Raw genomic sequence first — 16,846 nt, forward strand, 5'->3', positions numbered from 1 at the left:
ATCCCTGCCCTCTTTCACCGATATGAACTCTCTCTCCAGGCAACATTCTTTGCCAGGAGATGCTCCATCAATTGAAGTTCCAAAAGAACCTGATGCGATGAAATGTGTGGGGTCTCTGAACAATTCTACAGCATACCTTTCCAGAACTTTTTGTAACACCCATATGCCTGTGCCATTGAAGATGACAAGCTTACCTTCCTGGGGTATTGGGGAAGATGTAGAGGATAAAGGCAGGTGGCAGTCAGTTTGAGGTTCTCTAGGTGTGTGTGTGTGTGTGTGTGTGTGTGTGTGTGTGTGTGTGTGTGTGTTTCCTTTTGCAACTGATTTTTAAAAATTACATTTTTCCTTTCTGAACTGTTTTCACTGATAAAAATTATTGACAGCATTTTTTTCTTTAAGATTTTTGTTTCATTATTGAAATTTTTGAGATGTGCGGTAAGAGGTACAAAGTTCATAGACAAAAATAGAGAAATTTTAGCTGATTTATAAAGAAATCAAAGTTAAGTTTGTATAATACAAACAGGAACTGCAATACAAAGTGAGTAAAAAGCAGGCATGTTTAGACAGAAAGGCAGCGGACAGAAACTGACAGAAGTAAGGAAGTGAAGAAGGGACAGTAAGAAAATATAAGGTATGAACAGGTACTTTTTCACATTTGGGGTTATAGGTTGTCATGGCGTTGAGCAAGAACAGAGCCAGCTTTTAGCTAGGAAGTCTTTCAGAATGGTTTTGAAGGATGAGAGGGAGGGCACTGATCTGATGGATAGAGGTAAGGAGGTATAATTTATAAACACAATAAATGGTCTGCCCTGCTATGCACCCCTGATGAAATAATTACATGACACCCTAGTACTTATGATGTTATTTATGTACAAGGCACACATGCTGTAGTAGTGTATATTTGATTGTCCCTAGCACCTACAGAGTGTGCATATGCCAAGAAGCTGATCACTCAACATACAAATTGTAGCAACTGCTTTGTGTACGTTACCAGGTGTGCTTTGTACCCCAACGGTATTGTGCATCCTGCCACAATATCTTTCTTACAATGATCACTGCATACAAAAATAAATCACATGCTACTTCAGTGCTTTATATTCTTTATTTCTGTAAGCAAGGACTGACAAATCAGACATGCGCAACCATGTCTCTGAAGTAAGCATTTGTCTCTTCAGTAGCGGAGTCTGCAGCATGTCCACTCATGGTCACAGTGTAGATAGCACTCATGAACCTCATTCTTTGTGTCAATAATGGGCAGAAATAACTTATGACCAACATATTTAAGACATGATCAGCAACACACAATTCTAAAGACATGCGTCTGGAGCATTTCTCTCCGGGCCTCCGCTGAAAACAGGCTCTGTGGAACCTAGTCGGACTTTCCCAGTAAACAAATGTTAAATAAATAAATTAAATTAAAAAAAGAAAAAAACTGTTAATACTCAATTGAGGTGTCATTTGCTCAAAAATGAAAACCCTAGCTGGGAGTAGAACAGCTTGTTAAAAAACAAAAGTTCAAATAACATTTGAAATTATACTGTTAAAAATCTTAATGAAACACTGAAACAAAGCATACATTTTTAATAGGAGTAAGAATTCCCAAATACACACACACCCCTCAGGGGAAGCTATGTCCTCCACACACACTACTTAATATATTAGCTCTGAGGCTGATGCGCTTTGGCATAAAGAAATATCAGTGATCACCATAGCTGTATGTTAGCACACAGTCAGAAGTCACATAGCTTGCCAGTTCTTAACTCAGATTCTAAGGGAGGATATTATCTGTTTATAGCATCATATAGCAAAAGCATGTCTACTGTCATAATCCCCAAAGAAGGTGCTTGCCTGTAAAGAAAACTCTCATAACCCCCAAAGAAGGTGCTTACCTGTCTACTCTCATAATCCCCAAAGAAGGTGTTCACCTGTCTACTCTCATAATCCCCAAAGAAGATGCTCACAGCTTACCTGCAAAGAAAATATCTGATGGTATCTCTGTGGAACGTTGGCTTTAATAAAATCAGCAGCAGTGCTTGCAGCGTTAGACGCCTCCTTTGTCTTTCCAGCATCTAAAAAGCATTCAATTAATTCCCTAAAATATAAGAATGCTGTATATCAGAACTGCATTTCTAGCAGACAAAACAAATGCCCAGTAGGTGCATGCAGATTCACAATGAATAGCATTTGCTCAAATTACTACAGATTATACATCCATCCCAGTTCAGTATCCTCATACAGGATAAAATATATAAATTATTTTATTTTATTTATTTTATTTATTTTATTTTACATTTGTTGACCGGGCTAGTCTAGCTGGATACATATCCGTTTACAGTAGAGGCCCGGGGAGAAAAGCTCCAGTTCAGTTCAAATTACAGTAATGAATATGATTAAAGCAAATATTTAACAATTTTTCAACAAAGATTTCTAATAGGTACAAGAGAGGCAGAGCAATAACATTCAGATAACACTTCCTGTACCAGGTAAGAACCAAATGGGAATTAATCACAGCCCTGGAAATAATGTGTGTATGGCATTTAATCCTCTGCATCAGCAAAAAGTATAGAAAGACATACGTCACGCTGCAAATCCATGTGAATGAACCCCTCAACTCAAATTTATGGAACAAAAAATAAAGTAAATAAAAAAAAAACTTTCAGCTGTAGACCTGGATCAACATTAACTACTACCTCCTTACTGCAGTTATTATTAGCTAAAGACATTTGTTTAAATAGCCACAGTTGGCTGTTTGAACAAGTACAGGTACTACACTCACACCCAAATGGCAACTCTTTTGGGGTGCTGCTTATACCCTGAAACAGCCTGCGTCAGCTGCTGCTTTCATCCTACCCTAGAGACAGTACTGTTTAGGAGTACATGTCTTCTAGGTTAAACTGTGAGGTAAGTAGTCAGCACAAAGTTTGTAGTAGGTTGTTGAGATGTGTTACAAATCAGACAGTGTAATACTGTGAAATGTCTTTGGACCCAGGTTGCACTTGTAAATTAGAAGTTATGTACTCACCATAACGTTCCATCTGAGTAGGTGACTTCATTTGGATGCAACCTGTGGGTTTTGGATCCAACCTCGGATCCGAGCCGGCATTTCAAAAGCTTAGGATCCGAGCTCCTAGCTCCTCCCTCTACCCATAATCCCCTGCCAAGCCCTAACTGACCTCAGATTGAGTTTGCCTATATAATACTAGAATAAAAAGTATCTACATAGATGAATAAACTCTTATATAAATGTCAGGGGGATGGAGGGGGGATGGTTGCATCCAAATGAAGTCACCTACTCAGATGGAACGTTATGGTGAGTACATAACTTCTAAATCTGAAGTAGGCAGACTTCATTTGTCTGCAACCTGTGGGACAGAGTCCCCAGCTACCTAAATCTTGGGAGGCCGTCATGGAAGGATGTTCCGGAGCACCGCTGAGCCAAAGGATGCTCTTCCCCTGGAAACAACATCCACCTTATAATGAGAAATGAAGGTATGAGACTAGGCCCAAGTGGCTGCCGCGCAGATATCATCCAATGGCACTCGGGACTTAAACGCGGCTGAATTGGAAACTGCCCTAGTGGAGTGAGCAGTAACCCTCTGAGGAGCAGGCCTACCTGAGGTGTCATAAGCCTGCAGAATACAATTAGCAATCCATCTTGACAGTGTGACTTTGGAAACTGCTTTGCCCATAGCAAATTTAGCAAAGGAGACGAACAGTTGATCTGATTGTCTATGACCAGCCGTTCTGTGCATGTAAAAGCGCAATTGTCTATGAACATCTAAAGAATGCAGCTTATATTCTCCTTTGTTTTTATAATTGGGGAAAAACACAGGTAAGTTGATTGATTGATTAATATTAGATTCCGAAGAAACTTTTGGAAGAAAAGATGGATTGGTCCTGAGGCACACCCTATCGGGAAAAAAGAAGAGGTAAGGCGGTTTGACGCACAGAGCCTGAAGTTCCGACACTCTTCTGGCTGATGTGATGGCTACCAAGAAAGCAGTCTTCCATGAAAGGTACTTTAGATCTGCAGAAGCTGCAGGCTCAAAGGGGGAAGCAGTAAGGGCCTGTAGAACTAAGGATAGGTCCCAAGGTGGTACAGCTTCTTTGACCGGTGGCCTCAACAGAAAAACTCCTTTAAGAAATGTCTTGCAAAGTTTTGCAGTCATGAGGGGAGCTGACTCATGACCCATATGATAATGGGAAATCGCTGCCATTTGTACCTTTACCGTGGAAGAACTAGCCCCTTGATGAAAGAGGTCTGTTAAGAAGTCCAGTACCGTAGACATAGGTGCCGAAAAAGGATCAACATTTTTCTGGACCGCCCAAATAGAAAACCTTTTCCATTTACTCCGACAAACCTTCCTAGTGGAAGGTTTATGAGCCGCCACTAAAATGGCCTTGACAGGTGACGAGATACCGGGAGTCTTAATCAAGGATGGAACTGGAGCAGCCAGGCTGCCAATTTCAGGGCGAGTAGATTCGGGACCGGGAGTCCTAGAGGATGGGAGATGAGATCCGGGATCGGATCCAGAATCCAGGGCGGATTCACTTTGTGAGACCATACATAAGGGAACCAGGGCTGACTAGGCCAGCATGGGGCAATAAGAATCATTCTGCTCCCCAAACTGTTGGCTTTCTGCAAGAGCCTCTGCATCAGAGGTAGTGGAGGATAGGCATAAAGGAGACCGGGAGGCCAAGCATGCACCAGAGCGTCTCTCGGGGATTCCCCAGGTGGGGGAAGTAGAGCGAAGAAACTGTCGCATTTGGCATTTGAGTGAGAAGCAAAAAGATCGCAACAGGGTTGCCCCCAGACGGCAAAAATCTTCTTCGCTACCAGAGGATTGAGAGACCATTCGTGCGGGGAAAGAATGGTGCGACTGAGCTTGTCCGCAAGGATGTTGGATTTTCCCAGAATGTGCGTTACTACAAGAAAGCGTTTGGTGGAAATTGCCCATTCCCAGACTCTCATGGCCTCTCGACAAAAGGGATAGGACCTGGTTCCCCCCTGCTTGTTGATGTACCAGACTACCGACATGTCTGTCTGGATCGCAATAGTCCCCGTAGGAAAAAGGCTGTGAAGTGCTTGCAACGCTAGGAGCACCACCCTCATTATCCAGGACATTTATATGCAACGAGGTCTCTGAACTGTTCCACGTGCCTTGGACAATCTTGCCCGCAGAATGCACCCCCCACCCGAGGCAAGAAGCGTCCGTAGTCACCGTGGCTCGGGGGAATGCTGCAAAAAAGGGTCTCCCTGCTAGAGGCTCCGGAGACTGGAGCCACCAAAACAGGGAGTCCTTGCATGCCTTGCTGACCGCTATCGGGCTGTTGAGAGAGGTGTATAGCGGGGACCACTGGACCTGTAGGGTCCATTGAAGAACCCGCATGTGTAAGCGAGCATGAAGAAGTGGAATAGCTGCTGCCATTGAACCCAGAGCCCTCAGGACCGAAGCCGCCGTGGGAAACGGTAGCAGGACTGCTGTGATATGACACCTCAGGCTGGACAGCCTGTCTGGGATGAGGAAGGCCCGCATTGATCTTGTGTCCAACCTTCCTCCTATGAAATCTATAAGTTGTGTGGGGTTCAGTAAAGATTTTTCCCAGTTTATGATGATGCCCAGCCTTGGGGCCATAAGAAGGAAACAGTCCCTGGCTGAGCACAGTAGATGCCTTGATGATGCCGTCAGGAGCCAGTCGTCCAGGTACGGAAAGACCTGTAATCCCTGGAGTCTCAGGTGGGCCGCTACTACTGCTAGTACCTTGGTGAACACCCTGGGGGCAGAGGTGAGACCGAAGGGGAGGACCCTGAACTGGTAGTGGCTGGCTCCCAGCAGGAAGCGAAGGAACCTCCTGGACTGTCTGTCCATCCGAATGTGGTAGTACACGTCCTTGAGGTCGACAGAGCACATCCAATCGTTCTCCCGCAAAAGGGGGAGTATAGATTGTAGGGTGACCATCCGGAACTTTTGCTTGGTTACTGACAGGTTCAGCAGGGAAAGATCTAAGATTGGTCTTAAGTCCCCCGTTTTCTTTGGAACCAAGAAGAACCTGGAGTAAAACCCTGATCCGGTTTGATCTCGGGGGACGCGCTGGATGGCTCTTTTTTCTAGCAGCTGCTCGATTTCGACAGCTGCTGCCTCCCTTTGGTCGGGTGGTACATCAGGGAGGCTGCAGGATCTGGGGATTTTGCTCAGGGGAATGGCATAACCTCTGGATATCACACGAAGCACCCAACGGTCTGATGTGATTGACTCCCAAGAAGTCAGGTGCCTCGAAAAACGCCCCCCGACTGCCTCCAGAGACGGACAGCCGGGCAACCCTTCAGGGCTGTTGCGGGGGTCTGTCAGAGAAAGGTTCTCTGGACCCAAAGTTCCTAGGAGCCCCTCTGCCTCTAGGGCGGCGACCTCCCTGTCCTCCTCTGCCAAGGAAGGACTGGTTATCCGGAGCAGGTTGGGACTGCTGCGATTTCCGGAACCACATCTTCTTCTGTCCCTTTTGGTTCTTCGAGAAGGAACTCTGGGGAGCTGAGAAGCAGACTCCGACGGCAGACAGCGTCTTCCCGTCCTTCTCGCTCTGGACTAACGTTTCGCAAACAGTTTTGCCAAACAAGGCAGAACCATCAAAGGGGGCATTCACGAAGGTTGCTTTGAAGGGCTCTGCGAAATCACAGTGGCGGAGCCAGACCTGACGTCTCATGACTAGGCCCACTCCGCTAGCTCTAGCGGCTCCTTCGGTAGCGTGAGAAAGTAGCCGCATAGAAGTATTGGAAACTGCTCTAAGAGTGGCCATACGGGTGGAGTACACTTGTTTGTCCTCACCCGACATGGACTCTGGGGGGGATGCAGCGTACTCTTTAATCAGGTCCCGCTGCATCCTGATAACATGTGCCATGTAGTTCAGCGCTCTCAAAGAGAAGGTTGCTGAACTAAAAACTCGCTTCCCAATGCGATCCATCGAGTGGGACTCTTTGCCCGGAGGATGCATAGAGGGACTCTCCTGTGCTAACTCCCTCTTCGTGGCTGCAGCCATCATTCATGGCATCTACCGGGGGGGCCCTTGCTCCAGTGAGTGCGGTCCGCCGGGGGGCTCAGGATACGGTCCGGACGCTTGGGTACAGGCTCAACGGTGTCCGGATCCTTCCATGCTCTGGTGGATATAAGGTCCACCAGAGGATCGGCAGGAGGGGACACCCAAGAGGTAGATAGATAGACCCGCCTCGAATGACTCCAAGAACACAGACTCGTCTGAGGAGGCCTTGGGGGCAGACCCCCCCCCCCGATCCTTAACATCTCCATAATGTCTCCAAAGGAGACGTCTTCCTGGGGTGATCTTGGGGAGCCCTCCCCTTCATCCAAGTCTATGTCTTCGGTAATGGACTCTGGGGAGTCCATGTGCCTCCGTTTGCACTTACGCTTCCGAGGCACTTCCTTGGGGGGACTGTCCGAGGAGTCCTCTTCAGCAGCTAGATGTTCCAAGGGAACTACTTGGGACATCGACGCGGGCTGTCCCTGGGACCGGCTGATGGGAGCCTGGCCCAGCTGCAAGGGAGTGCGGGGTGGAGCCGTGGCAGGGACCGGGGGTCCAGTAGTCCTCAACAGCGCCCTTTCCACTACGTCGAAGGCAGAGGGGGAGCCAGCTTCTCTAAGCCCCGAGAGCTGACCCCCACTCGTATCCGACGCACGGACAGGAGTCGGAGCCGAAACAGTCGGATCCGAGAGACTGGTGTGCTCCGACTTAGACGGAGCCGAAGACACACCAGCTCCCTCGGATCAGAGGCTCGGCCCTCGGCTCCGAGAGGTTGGGTCCGAAGTACCCAAAGCACTCAAGGGATGGGTCGGATCTGAGGTGCGCCGACCTATCGGATCCGACCCACCCCCGGATCCAACTCTGCCCGGCGCCGACAGCTCCGAACCCGGGGTGTGGGTCTGAGAAGGAGCAATGGGGGCGAAAAAAGGGGTCGAAGCCCCTCCCAGATGGGGGGGGGGCTAAGAGCACTCCCATTTGCATCTGGGCCTGGATGAAACGCTTCATCATCCGGTCCATGTCTGCTTCGCTCATAGAAAAGGTGGATCTAGATGAGGCCACAGAAGCGGACCCAGAGAGCCGCCTCGGGGACCTCACTGAAGGGCTAGCCTCCTCCTCCTCGAGCCCAGAAGAGAACAGAGGGGAGTGGAGCCGAGGAGGAGGAGATCTAGAAGACACAGGGGAGGCCCGCTTAGACGGAGGAGCTGAACTTGAGGTCTCGGCTCTCCGTTTGTGGTGCCTCTCCTTGTGTCTCTCCTTCTTCTCTTTCTCCCTTGTAGTCTCCCTCTCCTCCGGCTTTTTGGTTGGAGGTCAAGTCCCTGCCGGGGAAGGGGAGACCGCAGCACCCACGGAAGGCTGCTGGCTAGTAGGGGCAGAGGCCGGAGCCACATCTTGAGGGAGAAGTCCCACCAGAACAAGCTTCGACCTCCGCTCCCTTAAAGCTCGGGGGTTGAACCCTGCACATACGGTACAACCAGATGACAGGTGTTCATCCCCCAAGCATTTAACGCACCGAGTGTGGCCATCTGCTGGGGACAGCTTATGGCCACACTCGGTACGTTTAGAAAACACTGCCTTATGGGCTTCTGACATCCTAAGCCCTAACAGGCCTAAAACACACAGTACAAACAAACACACAAACTACGCAAAACCCGTGAAAAAAATTAACAAGATAGAGAGAGGAAAGCCTAACACATACACTCTACTTAACTAAATTTTAAAAGTTTAAAGTTCTTAAAATTTTTCAGTCAAAACTCTTACCTGTAACCAGGAGCTCGAGGAGTCCGTTGCAACTTGAAAAGCGGCAAACGAAATCTGAGGTCAGTTAGGGCTTGGCAGGGGATTATGGGTAGAGGGAGGAGCTAGGAGCTCGGATCCTAAGCTTTTGAAATGCCGGCTCGGATCCGAAACCCACAGGTTGCAGACAAATGAAGTCTGCCTACTTCAGATCCAGAGTTATTTGTCCTCTGACAGATGGTTCTGCAGTCCAGATACTGGCATATGTACACTTTAAGTGACCAGCAAAACCGATAATTACCAAACATGGGGTACCTGATCACTTTATTTGTCAATTTAACACGAGTGAAGTATATTTCAAACTAATTTTCAGATACCCTTACAGAAAACTGTCCTGGAAGATCAGGAGCTCTCTAAATTGCCTTTATCTCTTTTAGAGTGATGTGCAGAGACCTCTCTTTAACGAAATTACTCTATACAGAGTCGTTGCTGGTAAGCTACTGAAGCATAATCCATGGATCTGTTGGCATATGCTGCGTTACTACTGGGGGAAATAAGAGACCCACCTTTGGAAAGGTTTTATGGGTTGCTCCATCATAAAATTTCTTAACTGGCAGACTGAGAAAGATTAGCTCTTCCCACTAGTGATTCTGACGACTGCTTCCAGAAGTTCCTAATGTGCCGCTGAGGTCTCCTTATTTGCAGCCTTATATGATGAACTAACAGAATGCAAAAGGATACTCTGTATAGACGTACATGGAGAAAGTAAAGTCTAACAGAATGCAAAAGGATACTCCGTATAGACGTACATGGAGAAAGTAAAGTTGTGCAAGTTGAACTTATCATAACAGTACATGTTTAAATGATCATGGCTGCAGTAGCCTTAGCTATTTAGATTATATCTTGCAAAGGATACAACAGCCAGACAGCTTCCAAAAATCTCAGGGCACCTTCCATGCACCCAAACTGTCAAACAGCTTGAACTGAGCTCACCAAAAGACATATTTGAATGCAAAGCCTCAGAAGTTTCTTGCCAGCAGACAGAGGGAAGCTGAGCCCTAAAAAAGACAATGCTAAGAACAAAAAAAAATAATGCTCACACTCTGGCATAAAAAAAATGCACAAGGATGGAGGAAAAGAGCCATTTTTACTGCAGTAGTGATTATTCAAACATCTACTGTTATGGTTAGTTCAAGTTACATAACTGTACTATTTCATCATTCTAAACGCTGCTGCAGAAGCCATAGCTATATGCGTAGATTACCATAGCTAACGTTGGGAAGTGAAGGAGGGAGTCCAAGAGTCCCTGAAGACTGGTTCTAGCAAAGCTTGACCTGGACCTACAGAAGGAATCAAGCTTATAGTGTTATGTAAAAGAATGTACAGAGGACAAAGTAGCAGCATCTAGACTACTTCTAGAATCCAACCTTTTCCAAAAAGCCACAGATGAAGCCAAGGCCATGGTAGACATGGCCGGCCTTAGGCATAGGCGAACTAGGCAACCGTCTAGGGCGCCGTACAGGCCAGCCTCGTATAGGGCGCATTTTTATGTATTTATTTCAATTAATTTACGTTTCTTATTTTGATGTCTTCTGGGTGCCCCGTCTCAGAGGATTACTTTTTTTTGGTGGTGGTCGCAAGCAGCAAGACGTCGTCCGTTCGATTATCAGCTAGAGCGTCTTCTGTGTGAAGACATGCGTGAAGGGGCGTACCTTCATTGAAGGTTGTGCCTCAGGGCTGGTAACTCAGCATGTAAAAATTTTCTGCTAATCATTAGTGGACCAGAGTTCCACTGTGGCGACCCCTAACCGGGAAAAGCAGAAAGACACAACAACCTGATTTATGTAGAGCTAGTGTTCTCCAGGAAGAGTTAATTTTTCTATATATATATTGGTAAAATCACACTTTTCTGCTCATCGCTAATGCAAAATGGCATTAAAAAGCTTTCTATTTTTGTTACTCAACGCTCCATTTATTTGCTGCAAGTTTTGCTTTCTCTGTCTCTTTCTGTGTGCAGTTTGTACCAGATTGGGGAGCAGTACTAACTGGTCTTCGTGACGAGTTCCCCTCAGAGTCGTTTGTTGTTTTAAGGGTTGGACGTTATTTATACTCACAGAGATAATTATAATTACCTGCTTAAAGTATTACTTTATCTCTTTCTGTGCGCACAGTGCTACTTGTTTGGGGTGCAACAGTCTTAGTAGTAATAATACAGTACAAGTTGCAGAAATCAAGGACCCAGCTTATTATTTAGTAAAAATGTTATTAAGTAGAGTGAGCTTTCTTTTTATTTTAATTATTTACAAAACTTTACCTCTGAAGTATGTAAAACAAGTGCACTTTAGTTAATACAAATGAATATTTTACAAAATGCTAAGATGCTTTCTGCATTTTGTTGTCTTTTATTTTTTCTTATGTTAATGGTGTGATTTGTACCAAATTCTGTTTTGTGTTTGTGGTGTGTGCTAATGCTTAGGATAGCAAGGAGCTCAGTATTAACTTTGGGGGTGGCTTAGCCCCCCTCTAGGATGACTAATGTTCTTTTCCCTCAGTGTAAGACTACATATGATTAATCGTTCTTTACCAGCAGTTCCTGTAATTCCTTAATTACATCTGCTGTAGGTGACTGTAAATTGTCACTACAGATTCTATAAGCATAGTAAATAGGAAAACATGGAAGACATCTAGCTTTGCAAATTTTAATGATGCATTCATAGCTGAGGAACACTAGCCCTCATAATGTGGAACAAATGGGCAAAATGTGGAACACTTACTAAAAGCTTTCTAACAACTTTTTCTAGGAACTTCATAGGATGGTTAAAATAGGCTGGTTTATGTATTGAAAAGATCATTTAAAGAATTAATAGTATTCTTTTCTATTTACCATGGATTTCCGTTAAAAAAAAATCCCTAACACTGAATGTGTGACACAGCCTTTCGATGTGGAATTTTGAGGAACATGAACTTTTTAAGACCCCAAATGAGGTATATTCCTTGTCATGAGGTGCACTTTAGAGGTATGAGCCCATTAATTTTGTTTGTGTTTATTCTAGTGGAGCAAAGCCTGCAGTTGTTATATAGAGTGTGTTGGTACTTAAACTTTATGTACTGTTGGCAGACGATCATATTTTTTTCTTTTGTGAACTCATTTTGTAGTGTTGATTGATTTAAGGATTTGTGTTGTGTGATAGTATGAGATATCATGATAGGGAGCGAACATGAGCAGACTAATTCTTAAGAATGTGTGCATTACATACACACAGACATGGTATATAACAGGCCTTTATGACTGCTGGCTTCTTTGGCCACTAGTTCAGCACTAAAGAATATTTTATACTTCTTAAAAGTACTAAGTTGGCTATGCAGTCTTTTTTTTTTTTTTTTTTTTGTTACCCACTTTACCCTGTTCTGAGTTTTGGGACAACAGAGGCTGGAGCCTATCTCAGCTAACCGTGAAATGAGATGTAGACTTGCTGATAGACTGGATGCCAGTCCTTGTGTTGTATACAGACTTGTTGGCATGCTAACAACGTTTGATAGTTTAAAGAATCACCAGTTCTTGTATCAGTAGACCTTCTTGAAGTTGGTTCTTTTACCCATAGAAGTAAGGCAAACCGAAGTTGCATATGGTAACACACTATCTAGGTGATGTCCATCCTTGATAACAGGACTAATTTGTTACGTGTTGTATACAGACTTGTTGGCATGCTAACAACGTTTGATAGTTTAAAGAATCACCAGTTCTTGTATCAGTAGACCTTCTTGAAGTTGGTTCTTTTACCCATAGAAGTAAGGCAAACCAAAGTTGCATATGGTAACACACTATCTAGGTGATGTCCATCCTTGATAACAGGACTAATTTGTTACGTGTTGAGCAGATCAGCAACTAAAAATTTCTCAGACTAATAAACTGCTCCCGTTTACCTATAATACTCAGAGACTTGCTCCTCCTCTCTGTGTACAGGTGACCAAAGGAGGTGGAGATGGGTGGGTATAGTACATGGGATGGACCTGTTCATTCACCTGTGCATTGAAAATAGCCCAAAGGTAAACTTAATTCTCTGCTGGCCAGATGCATTTTCTATGAATGTGGTTTTATATGCTGTTTCAATGAATGTGAGTTTCAAGGGCAGAGAAGATTACTGCTCGTGCCAAGTCTGCTTTCATTGTGAGACTGTATTGTTTGTTTAGCAAATGGCTATCTGTGTTTGTGCTACTTAATTTCAATATTTGCAATTACTGTAGAAGTAAATAAGAAAACAGTATGCACACTAACACGTTTAAACAGTGTTTATGGTAACTGAGGAGAAATCGCCAAGTAATGTTACACTGGAGTGGCTAGGAGCTGCTGCTGGGGGGGGGGGTAGGGGATTGATGCAGAGGGGGCTGCTGGGGGGGTCTATTACCCTGCCTAGGGACCTATTTGATCATGATCCAGCTCTGGCATTTAAAGTAGGAAACACATACACAAAGGTAGTTGTAGTTTAACTACATTACAAGGTATATTTTTCTTCTTATGCATTTAAATGATTTAAGGAAATGACTGGAGTGGCTTTCTTCAGGAGTGACCTACCTGTGGGTGTGGCTCAATTAGGGGTGTTTCATGAGTATGTTGTGGATGGGGCTTAAGGGCTGCCAGAGCACTACTTTGCCTAGGGCGCAGTTTCAGCTAAGGCCGGCCCTGATGGTAGAGTGGGCCTTGACCCTGCCTGGAATAGCTTTTTTATGCTGAGTATAGCAAAAGGTAATAGACAACCATTTGGAAATAGTCTGTTTTGGCACAGGTTGTCCCTTCTTCTTACCTTCACAATAAATGAACAAATTCCGAATATCTGAAATATTTAATTCTGCCAAGACAGCTCCCAAGTGGTCTGTGGATAGCCAAGATATGAAGTGCCTTTTCTCTCTCATTCTGACGTTCAGGAAAGAAAATGGGGAGATAGATAGTTTGGCTTAAAATAAACTTGTATACCACTTTAGGCTTAAAAGAAGGATTAGTTCTCAAAGAAGCCCTGTCCCTATGGAAACTGAGATAGGGTTGACTTACAATGAGAGCTTGCAACTCAGATAGCTTTGTTGCAGAGATTAGAGCAATCATTAAAACTGTCTTCCATGTTAACTTCAAGTCAGAAAGATTAGAAAGTTCAAATGGAGGAAGTGTTAGCTTCTCTAACACAAAATTAACATTTCAAGGTGGGGCTACCACATTTCTTGGAGGCTTCTTATGCAAACCCCCTTTCAAGAACATTTTAACATGAGGCTACATTGAAAAAGCAGGATCCATAAGTAGATATGCTGAAATGATCGATAAATGAAACTTGACAGAGGAATAAGAAAGGCCATAGTACTGTAACTCACACCAGTATTGTAAAACTACAGAACTACTAACACAGAATCGGTGTTGGTTATGCTGTTGGCACCAAACTGAAAATGTTTTCCATTTGCAAATACATGATTTTCTAGTAGCAGACTTTCATGCCTCCATTAGCACCTTCTGCAAGTCCTCAGTAAACTGATGCCTAAAAGGAATTAAGACTCCAAAATCCAGACAGGCAAATGAAGATGACTGCTGCTAGGGTGTTATCCACCATCCCTATTCTTATGTGAGTAGATCTAGTCTGTGAGAAAGCTTGTGTTAATTGTCCCAGGCCATTTCCAAAAGAAGAGACAACCATGGTTGCCTGGGCCACAAGGGAGTCACCCAAATGATCCTGGGGGATTCCTTCTGTATCTTCAGAAGTACCCTGGATATTAATGGAAAGGGCAAGAAAGCATACTGAAACAATCCTGTCCAAGGAAAATAATCTTCCAAGCCTGCTTTTATGGAATCTTGGAACAGAATCTTGCCAGTTGGTTGTTCAGAGATGGCAAAGGGGTCTACTTGAGGAACTCCCCACAGATGGATCAAATGTTAGAAGACACCCTAATCTAGCTTCCATTCGTGAGGGTATCTCCTGTTCTACTCAGCCTGCCACACAAGTTTGCTCTGACAGAATGCAGGATATCTGCAGAGTGAAACTGTGCTGTGAAGTAATATCTCAAGCTGACATGTCCAGCCTGCAAAGGAGGTACAACCTGGTTCCCCCCTTGCATGTTCATGTACCACATGACTGTGGCATTGTCTGTAACCACTTGAGGTTCCAGGTACCAAAGATGGTTCAGCAAACTGAGCGTCTTGATCAGGGCAAGCATCTCTTTGACATTTATGTGCTCCTGTCTGTCCTTCTGTTCCACACCTCCTGCACTTTTAACCTCCTGAAATTGCTCCCCAAGCAAAGTCCAAAACATCCGTGGTAAGTGCTTTGGAGCAGGGAGAGTGAATGGGAGACTGGAATACAAGTACATCTGTTGTTTCCACCCAAAAGTTTTTTCTTTTGACACACCCTAACTTTTTGAATCATGACAAACCCAAGCACTGGGATTTGAAAAGATAAAAGGTGTTGATGTTGGGACCAAACAGATTTCAGATTTTACTGTATCCTTTTCATATGGAGTCATGCCAGGGGTATCATGAGAATCACAGATGCTATGAGACACAAAATCCTGAGGTATACCCTTCACAGAGACCAAAGTGTGAGTGGAAAACCTTACAAAAAGATCTAAATAAAGATCTAATTTTTCCCGTATAAGAAAAGCTCTTTGAAATGAGCTGTCTAGTTGACGTCCCAGGAACACAGTCCTGTGTGAAGGAGTCAAGAAAAACGTTTAGTGTTCTCTTGGAATCCCAGTAAGACATTTCTTGCCCAAGAGAGAGAGTTTCCTGACACTTTGAAAAAAATACACTGCAAAGATAAGCAAGTTGTCCAAATATGGAAAAATGTGGATCCCCTGTAGCCTGCAACGACTTATAATTGGAACTAGACACTTTTGTGAACATTCTTGGTGCAGTCGATAGTTCAGAGATCATGTGAGCCAGACAAACAAAACTTTAAGAATCATGTGAAGTCAGGATGATTAAGGATGTGATGATGAGCATCATTTAAGTTTAGTGTTACGAGGAACCTGAAGAGGAAGAAGAGGTAACAGGTTGTGAAGTGATGTCATTTTGAATGTGGCTACTATCACAGATTCAGAATAGGTCTATAAGTATTTTATTTCTTTATCACTAGGAACATCCTTAAAATAAAGACCCTTTACCACTTGGAAGGAAGAACTGGTTCTATCACTCCTTGGGACAGCATGTGATAAGAACAGATGGAAACAAACGTTTCATCTGGAGGATGTGGAATGACCCCTTGGAAAAGAGGAATCTCCTCCCACTGCTACCTGAAACAATCTGTTGCCTGCCAAGGAGAAAAATGGGGAAGGGGTGACAAGGTCTCTGGAACAGCCATTCAGACTTGGACAGCACTTGATTTTGGGAGGTTCAAGGCTTCTTTTTGGAACCTCCTTGCCTTTTCTTCAACTTCTGTTTACCTGACTTTTGTTGAGACTGCTTGTTTTATTTATTTATTATTCATTAACTGCAGGCATTATTAAATGCTTAGGATTGAACTGATTGTAGCAATTCTGTATGTAAATTTTCTTAATTGAAATTACACAAATTTCTCGATTGCTATGTATATATAAAGTTGTTTTTTTTTTTTTGTTTTTTCATTCAGTCTGAAGAAGTCTAGCTGTAGACGAAAGTGCTTACTTGATGTTGTTGGATCATTAAAGGCTGGAAGCTCTGTTTTATTTTGGTTTTTAGTTTAATTTTTATTTTTTTACTTATTTATACGTTGGTTAAGAGTTCAAATAGCAATACAATTGTGTTTGCCATCATGTACGCTTCAAGATAAAACACTCTGATAGCTTGATGTAGAATGGTTTTGGAATTATTAATGCAAATATGAACAAGCAATATCTGATGCCTAAAGGTGCAGGAGGAGGTAAAAGCAAAAACACCTGGGGGTGCACTCGGCTGTAATGAGTTTGACATTCACTATGTGGGCCCTTAGGAGCTGGAGTAATAAGTTTTTTGCTTTTTTCTTTAAGGAGCATCCACCCTATAAAATGTAGAAGACTCCGACTCCAGATGGCATCCAATAATTGTAGTAGGAACTTCTTTCCGGACTAAAATTTGAGGAAAACCTCTAGGCCC

At 44.0% G+C, this 16,846-nt stretch overlaps 1 protein-coding gene across 1 annotated transcript in view; it reads right to left on the bottom strand.

Moving 5' to 3' along the window:
* Nucleotides 1-16,846, bottom strand: part of CFAP46 (cilia and flagella associated protein 46) — a 3,596,153-nt gene that overhangs the window by 3,244,690 nt on the left and 334,617 nt on the right. Inside the window, exon 7 of the mRNA XM_044056880.1 lies at nucleotides 1,969-2,092. Within this exon, the coding sequence (XP_043912815.1) occupies nucleotides 1,969-2,092 (124 nt within the window). The remainder of the gene's footprint in view (nucleotides 1-1,968; nucleotides 2,093-16,846) is intronic.

The sequence above is a fragment of the Protopterus annectens genome, chromosome 14.part0 (assembly GCF_019279795.1).
Source record: "Protopterus annectens isolate FY-2018-M chromosome 14.part0, PAN1.0, whole genome shotgun sequence".
In the NCBI taxonomy this organism is placed as follows: Eukaryota; Metazoa; Chordata; order Ceratodontiformes; family Protopteridae; genus Protopterus; species Protopterus annectens.